At 39.6% G+C, this 8,798-nt stretch overlaps 1 protein-coding gene across 1 annotated transcript; it reads right to left on the reverse strand.

Annotated features, from left to right (window-relative positions):
* Positions 1 to 1,104: 1,104 nt before the first annotated feature.
* LOC123649092 (regulatory factor X associated protein) lies at positions 1,105 to 8,246 on the reverse strand. Its single transcript, XM_045567005.1, has 6 exons — positions 8,133 to 8,246; positions 7,372 to 8,061; positions 5,551 to 5,658; positions 4,590 to 4,694; positions 2,046 to 2,098; positions 1,105 to 1,606 (listed from the first exon to the last, which is right to left on the reverse strand). The coding sequence occupies exons 1-5, from the start codon at positions 8,244 to 8,246 to the stop codon at positions 2,078 to 2,080; spliced, it is 1,038 nt and encodes a 345-aa protein (XP_045422961.1). The 3' UTR covers positions 1,105 to 1,606; positions 2,046 to 2,077.
* Positions 8,247 to 8,798: the final 552 nt, after the last annotated feature.

The raw sequence follows: 8,798 nt of genomic DNA on the forward strand, positions 1-8,798 counted from the left end.
CAAGCTAAACATATCCCATTTTACAATTCATTTGTTAACAAATTTGGTTTTCCTGACACAATTATTTTAAAAGAAATTAAATATAAGCCAGGTGTGCTGGTGATCGCTTGTAGTCCCAGCTACTCCAGAGGCTGGAGTGGAGGATCGATCGAACTCCAAGAGTTCAAGACCAGCCTGGGCAACCCTTGTCTCTCTAAAAAAATTCACTCACTAAGTGAATGTAGAGAGTGAAATTTACCCTAATACAAATATTTATGGTAATACAATGTTTAAAACATTGATGTATAATAAAATACTTTTAACTTAAAATCATTTATTTTTCACACACCATGAAAAAATGTTAAATAGATGACATTTTTTCTAAGGGAGTTTGTGAAACTATAGAGGACTATGAAAGAGGTTTGAAAACAAAAGTTGGCAAAGCTGCTGTTTGTTTCTCCTGATCTGGTATTAGAAAGAAAGTAAAAAGCTTGGTGCTTTAAGAATAGAAAAGAACTAAGAGGAGTGGAAAGAACTTTGGTGAAACAGAATGATCCATTAGTATTATATCACATAAATAATTCACAATGGCTTGAAGTAAAGGAAAGTAGCAGGATAGAAATAGGCCTGAGCTTGGAGGTAAAAGGTTTTGCATGCTAAACTAAGACATTTGGACAACAGGTTCTTAAATCTACAACAAAGCACTGCTACTAACTAGTTAGTAGTTAAAAAGCAATAATGTTACCAACCATGACAGAACCCCTTGGGGCCTCCTGAGTCATTCCCTGTCCTAGCTGCAGGCATGCTTTGGAAAATCCTGTTGGAAAACATCTTTCTGAATTTGGGTGTTTTAAGGCTCCAAATTATCCCACTGCGTATAAACCTTACAGCTAAGAGTTTGGTTGTGGTTTAGAAACCTTTGGGTAAGGAGCAGAGGGCATTCAATGCACAATAAATATTACCTACTCTAACTTGGGGGGAATGATTTTTTGATTCACACAGTATCCAGTCCTTTCTCTTACATTTAATTACAATTAATATAGTCATACAATGTAGTTGGCCACTATTGTTTTTAAATAAGAAAAGCAAGATAGCAGTGTTTGCTTAGAAACCTGATGAGATCTATTCCCCTATCTCTTGAGGATTGATATTAGTTTCCTGTTGCTGCTGTAAAAAAGAGCCATGAATTTAGTGGCTTAAAAAAACACAAATTTATTCTCTTACAGTTCTGGAGGCCAGAAATCTGAAATCTGTCTCACTGGGCTAATGTCAAGGTGTTGGCAAAGTTGGTTCCTTCTGGAAGCTCTAAGAGAGAATTTGTTTTCTTGCTTTTGCTAGCTTCTGGAGGCTGCCTGTATTCCCTTGGCTGGTTACCCTTCTCTTGAATGCCTCCAACCTCTTGCTTCATCACATCTGCATCCTCTTTGTAGTCAAGTCTTCTCTACCTTGCTTGTACAAGGACACCTGTGATTACATCCAGAGCCCATCCAGATAATTGAGGATAACCTCCCCATCTCAAGATCCTCAGCTTAATCACATCTGCAAAGTCCCTTTTGCCATCTAAGACAACATCCACAAGTTCTTGGAATTAACACATGGATATCTTCAGGGGCCACTTTTCATCCTACTGTGAAAAAAGGGGAAGAATGCTATCAGGGACTATTAGCAGGCTACTAGCTACTAGCCATCTCTCTCACTGACTTGAATGTATCTTCCTAATTTTTTCTTTTCTAAAGCCCCTTATGACCTCCTGCACAATATATTAACAGATGACTTCTCTTTTAACTTTGCTGGAAAACAGACACTGTGAATTCCTTTATGTTCTTATTACTACAAATATACCACATCTACATTTATTGTATCTCCTTTCCACTAGCCTCCAATGAACTGGCACAGCTCATCACATATCACTTCTGCCATACTTTGTTAGAGAAATCATTAAGGCCTGCCCAGACTCAAAGGGGTGGAAAAATAAAATCAAGATCTTACTGGACCACACTGCATAAGAGCATGTGGGGTGGGAGACTGCTTAGACATCTCTGAAAAGCATGGTCTGCCTCACCTACCTTGAAAGCATTTGCACAGCTAGTATTTAAAATCAGAGTAATCGTATACAGACCTGTAAGAAATCACAAATATCTAAATTGCTTTAAGCTACCAAATTTTCAGATGTTATACAGCAATAAATAACTATTAACAGCTAGGTGTATCAGTTATTTACAAGAAAACTGCATAACAAACCACCCCAAAACTCTGAGGTTTATAGTCATAAACATTTAGTATTGCCCACAAGTCTACAGGTCAATTGGGTGGTTCTGCAAATCTGGGCCAGGCTTGGTTGATCTCAGTTGGTATCAAATGTATCTGTAGTCAGTTTGCAGGTTGGATGGGGGGACAGCTCATCTAGCATAGCTTCACTCACATATCTGGCTGTTTGCTATTAGCTGTACAACAGAGGTGACTAGACCATGTGTCTCTCATTATCCAACAGGCTAGGCTGGACTTGTCACCAGGGCAGCTGTGTAGGATTCTAAAAAAACACGTGGAAATGTTCAAAACCTTCAGAAGTTTACTCAGAGCTCACATCTTGTTATTTTCTCTGCATTCTATTGGCCAAAACAAGTGACAAGGCCAGAACTCCAGATTTAAAGGGTTGGTAAATAAACTCGAGCTCAAGCGGTAAGAGGAGCTACAAAGTCACATGGCAATGTCATGAGTACATGGAGGGTCGAAAAACTGGGGACACACTGCAATAAATCTACCTGAAATAAATCTTATAACTTTACTGATAGTTTTATATAAGGTAAAAAATAAATTTCCATTGTGGCAGATAATAATTACATTGTGTTCGATATTGTCCTATTCCTATCCAAATTCATGAATGGGCTGCTACCTTATTCTAAAAAATATACTGGGTGAAAGATTCTGAATCTCTCAAGTATGAACTCTAGGGTTTGACAACTAAAAATCATCACAAAGTTCTTATAAATATACAAATTCAAACCCTTTTCATTCAGCTCTCGTTGGCCTATTTTTTTTCTTTTCTATTTCTCTTATTCTATCTGAAGAAGCATAAGCTGATTTTTTTCCGCCATAAAAGTTAACTTAGGCTCTTAGGGATTCAATAAAGCTCCTAACACTGTAAGTATGAGAATGAACTAACAGTTAATAACAAATAGTAGATGTATTCATCTGCATTCAGTGAAAAGAAACTAAAGAATAGAATAAGGAAATTAGACAACTCAAAAGTTAACTGGACTTTAATGAATAATTTTGGTAAAAGCATTTTTCAACAGATACTTGGGTATAAAATGCATAAAAAATGAATAAAAACATTCTTTCTCTCCATAAGTACTTCTTAGAACAGCCATTACTAAATTTAACTTGATATATATTTCAGAGCTTAAAAACCAACTAACAAATTTTTGCACAGTTAAATTTGAGACACATACATTTTTTATCCTAACATTGGATAGACTCTCTTGACATTTCATTTGTTATTGGTAGGTTTGCCTTTTAAAGTTTTTCTAGGAGAAAATATAAGAAAAAGTATCTATCCAGATTACCTATCATTTTTTAACATTACTTAAGAATAACACAGTCTTAAAATAGCTCAATTTTAAAAACAATGACAGAATGCTGAAATGTTATCCTTATTTTCAAGATCTTCTTTTTGAAAAGGATTTCTTTTTCACTTCTTTAACGAAAATGAGTATAAGAAAAATAATTTTGTCCCGGCATTGGTGGGCTGAGATCTACACTGTTCACAAATTCAACACACAACAGTGTCTGCTTTAAAAGAGATCAACACTAATAGGTAATATGAAATAGACCAACTGTAAGAGATGCATTCATTCTAGTGCACTGAGTTAATTCCTCTCTTAGGTTTTACCAGCATATCTCTGAAAAGAGATGCATGTCCTAATTTCACCGATATTAAACAGTGATCATTTTCCTAATAGATATAAAATGTGCTTACCTCTATGGCAGCTCCAGTCTCAACTGTAAAGAAAGGTTATAACGAGAACCCAATTCTAGGTGCCTCAACTACATGTTATCACTACAAATAGCTGTCAGTATTTCCTAAGAGGAGTGTTATTGGCATTGTGAATGAGATAATTCCTGGTATGTGCAACTATCCCAGACACTGTAGAACATTTTGCATTCTTGGCCCACTCACTAAAAACCAGTAGTTTTCAAGGTCACTATGACAACCAAAAAACATATTTATACATTCCCAACTGCGCTTTGATGAGAACCACTGAGCTAGATGATTCAAGATTAATATCTATTAACTTCATGACTTCCACAGAAAGTAACTGCTTCATTACCTTCAGTAACAATGACTGAAGAGGAACATATTTTAAACAACATTGTAATTAAATGTTATTTTGGAAAGATAAGTTGATTTCTACAAACTCATGATGATCTGAAACGATTAGATGCACAAAGTGCAATACTTATTTATCCCCAAATGCAACACACATTTACAGGAAAATGTTTACATTCCATTAACATATATTACCCCATTTATCTTCAGTATAAAAATATGTTCATCTATTACACTAAAGTAAGAAACATGTGGATGTTCTTGGTAAGTTCCCTCATACCGATGCTCCTGGAAACTGCTGCTGTCTTTGCTCCAAAACTTGCTGATTTAATAGTTGTTGCTGCTTCTGTAAAAACTGCACTACTTCTGGACTTCTCAGTAATGACTTAAAAAGAAAAAAGAAAAATATTAGTAGCATTATTCTTATGTGATTAGATTGTATTCAGGCTATGGAGTTATTCAGATGTGTCCCTGAACAAGATACAATATGCTTACAAACCAAAACATGCCTGAATTGAATTCACTTTTGCATTTGATGCACTACAATTAAGCTGCAAACTAATGAAAAAATTTGATGTCATATATCAAAACACCTAAAATCTAAAAATAATGGGTAAAGCATGATGTTATTACTGACTCTGCACAAAAGAAATGCTTTTGGCATGATATGCTGGCAAATATATTCTCTTGAAACCTGAGCAAAGAGCTAAGAACAGCACTGACCCAGTATTATAGCAAGAAAACGGAAATGAAAGGGGGCCATATGTGAAAATGGCAGTTACATACCAGTTTGTACATACACATAAACTAGTACTGGAATTCAAGTTTCTCCAACTAGCTAAGTCTTCAGGAAGAAATTAAAAATTATATGTGTGTGTACATTTATCAAAACACTACATTGTACCCCATAAATACAATTACTATGTCAACTGAAAATTATTTAAAAAATGAGAAAGTAAATAAATGAATAAAAAAGAAAAAAATAAATAAACTCTCATCTTGCTCAGATATTCAATGAGGTTTAGTCAATGAAAAGAATAGGATTAAAAGTGTTCTTAGAGTCTGCTCTTAGAGTCCTGGGAGAGCATTTTTCAGATTCTAGTGTTTACTGCCACTGAGGCACAATTCTATTCTGATGACCAGTTTAACAAATTTTAAAATCTCAAAAATCTAAATAGTTCCATTTATAACAAATGACTTTTGTTAATAGATTTGTAACTACTTTACAAACAGATATTTACCAGTCTTTTTTGATTTAACACTTGTTCTAAAAGAGTAGGTCTTGCAGGACGATCCCCAAAAGATCCTGTTCTTTGTTTAACAATGGAGAGTATGTTATCTGCACTTTCCTGGGATAAGTGACAAAAACAAAAATGTGATTAACAGTTACTATAATATAATAATCCATGATTGCAGGCATTTCAATGATGTAATGAACTGGTCGTTGCTTTTCCTCCTTCTTCTTGAAACTTTGGGAAGCCCCCTTGTTATCACAGGCAAGATACTGGCAGTTAACGTATTTAACACTCCTGTCTCACTTCCTCTCCCTCCACAATTTCCAACCTAGGGTCTTCACTCTCTCGAAGGGTCTCACAATTAATAGTGGGAGAGATGTGGGGAGAAGGAGGCAAAAAGTTACTTGTGAGCTATTTTCAATATTACAAAAAATGCCAAGTGGAATTGAACATTCTCTTCATATAAAGCTACCAAGGCCAAAACAGAGTGTGCCTGCCTTTGAATAGAATATATGAACTCAGAGGCAATTTATACATTGCTTAATGAGACACTCTAATTGATAGCGGTTTGCCCAATTAACAACCAAAACAAATGGGGAGGAAGCAGTAAAATACTGCTTGAAGAAGTAATTGATAACCAAAGCTTTCAAAATTTGTAAGTCAATAGGAGAAGAATGATAAACTGGCTTGAAAAAGCTAGAAAACACTGGTATAAATAGTTTCCAGTTACTGGGATGGACAAAACAGGTAAGTCTTAAAACGAGTTTAATTGCCTATTCAAGGCCACAAAGCCAGCAAATAACAGAGCACAGATGTGTAGCCAGAAGTCCAACTGCACAGCACTAGGTTTAACCTTCAACGCAGTTCAAATCAAACAATCAAAAAACTTTCTGAAACTTATGCCCCATTATCATTCATTTTTTTCCTCAGGGGTACTAAGAAAAGGGGTAGTGAAAAAGCCCAGACTTTACCATTATACTATATATACATATATTGGAATTCAACTTGTAACCCCTAAATCTATTACAATTTTTAAAAAGGGAAAAATAAATTTAAAAAAATGTATTTAGTTTAAGAAAACTCACAGAACTATATTGTCTATGATAGTGTAGCTTAAAATTACCCTTCAACAAATGAATTGATAGGCTCTTTGCGTATACCAGAAATAAAATTTTTAATAAAGAAAAAAAGGGGATAATGAGAACAGGGTAGTAAGAACAAGGATACTGAGAACACAGTATTATGTATAGGGGTACTGAGAACTGAAGACTAAGCATGGGAGTACTGGGAACAGGGTACTAAGTACAGGGGTACTGCAAACAGGCTACTGAGGAGTACTAAGAACAGAGTACTAAGAATAGGATTAGCTGAGAAAAGAACACTAAAAACAGAGTACTAAGTACAGGAGTATTTAGACTAGGGATATTGAGAACTGGATACTGAGAACAGAGTACTGAAAACAGGAAGAAGTTACCTTGTCCACAGTACCAATTTCATCTAAGTTCCAAAGTCTCCGCCTGCTCCTTCAGCAATGAACCATTTTAATTATTTACTGTCTACCCTTCCAGCCCATATCCAAGATCTCTGAAATGATGGCTCCACTGATGTCACATCATTTTTACTGAAATTTATTCACCTAACACATGGGTGCAACAAAATTGTGAGGGCTTTGCACATGTTTGCATCAACTTTTTTGTTAGGGCAAACACTCATTAACTCTCAGCCACTAGCCCAGCGGGTGGGCAGGCTGTGGAATGGGAGTCTGCAGCAAGATAGGGTTTCTTCTTCCATTTTCCACCCCCCACGGCCCCAGCTAAGGTCTGATACCTCCAGTTTGACGTTTCCCGCGCTGCCAGCAGAGGCGGTCCCACCACAGTTCAGGGCCTGGTCGCTCTTCTTCTTTTTGTACTTGTCCTTGTACATCTTGTTACGGTGCTTTTTGCACATCCAGGGCTTGCGCTGCTTGGCCACCTGGCTCGTGGTCTCGCTGCAGCCCTCGTAGGTGCAGGTCTTGCTTCCGCTGCTCCCGCCGCTGCCCCGCCTGCGGGCGCCCCCGCTGCTGCCCTCGCCCCCCGAGTGGGCCTCCTCGTCCTCCAGATCCTCCAAACTAGCCGTGCTCTCGCCTCCCCCCGGGGGGTCCGAAGTGTCCAGCAGGTCGGCTTCGTCCTCCCCCGCCTCCTCCTCGCCATCCCCAGGCACTTCACACAGGTACCTGACGGGCTTGCCCGCGCCGACGCTGCCCCCGGGGGCCGGGCCGGGCCTCAGGACGCCCTCGGCCGCAGGCCCGTCCTGCCCCGCACAGGGCTGCATCACCAGCAGGGTGAACTGCGAGGCCGGCGCCGCCACAGGCGCGGGAGTCAGGGCCGGAGCCGCAGCAGGAGCCGGGGCCCCGGGGCCGGGCACACCGCCGGCGGCGCCCGGCCCCGCACTCTCGGCGACACCCTGCACCTCCGTGCTGCCGAGACTTGGCCGGGGCCCCACAGCCCAGACTTTCACCACCTGCCGGACCCAACGGCACTTCGCAAATCAAACGCTGTGGACACGCGAGAGAAAAAAGCGCCGGATCCGCGAAAGCGCTCCGACTGCGCCTGCGCAGCCGCAGCCCGCGCGTAAGCGTCCGTACGCCCGCCCGCTGGCTCTCCGGAAAGCCAGCGCTCTGGGGGGCGGGGCTGAGGGCTGACCCGGCGGGACTGACTGCGCATGTGCGGCCGTCTCCGCTCTCTATTGGGAGCGCCGCCGCTGTTAGGACCGGAGAGTTGCTGTGAAGCTTTGCAGTGCTCTCCAAGGCAGCGCTTTTTTTTTCCTGAACTTACTGTATCTAAAACTTTTCAAAGCACTTTTCTACTGGAATTTCACTGTGTAAATTAAAATTGTTCCTGAGCAATCTCATGACTTGTGGCATTAGGACGCTAATTTCAATGATAATTCTCCCCAAACTGCCTGAAATGGGAGCTTTGAAGCTGGAACGGCTAGAGGTGTCACAACCTGGCGGCACTAGTTCGCAGTCGATGAGGGCAGAGGTGGCTTATTTGAAAATAGCAGAGTGGAGAACAGGTGAGCCAGAACTTTGGCCAAATTGTGTTTATGTTGAGGGATAAATGATTTACTGTTTATAAATTTGATTTCCTCACTCAGAAACTTATTTGATTTTTAATTCTTGCCCTTTCTAAGGCCTCTGAGATAAGTCTTAAAGTTCTCATTAAACACAATGCAAGTGTGTGAAAAGGAACATTGAATGACAAATGTTTTAAAAA

The sequence above is a fragment of the Lemur catta genome, chromosome 13, assembly GCF_020740605.2.
Source record: "Lemur catta isolate mLemCat1 chromosome 13, mLemCat1.pri, whole genome shotgun sequence".
Lineage (NCBI taxonomy): Eukaryota > Metazoa > Chordata > Mammalia > Primates > Lemuridae > Lemur > Lemur catta.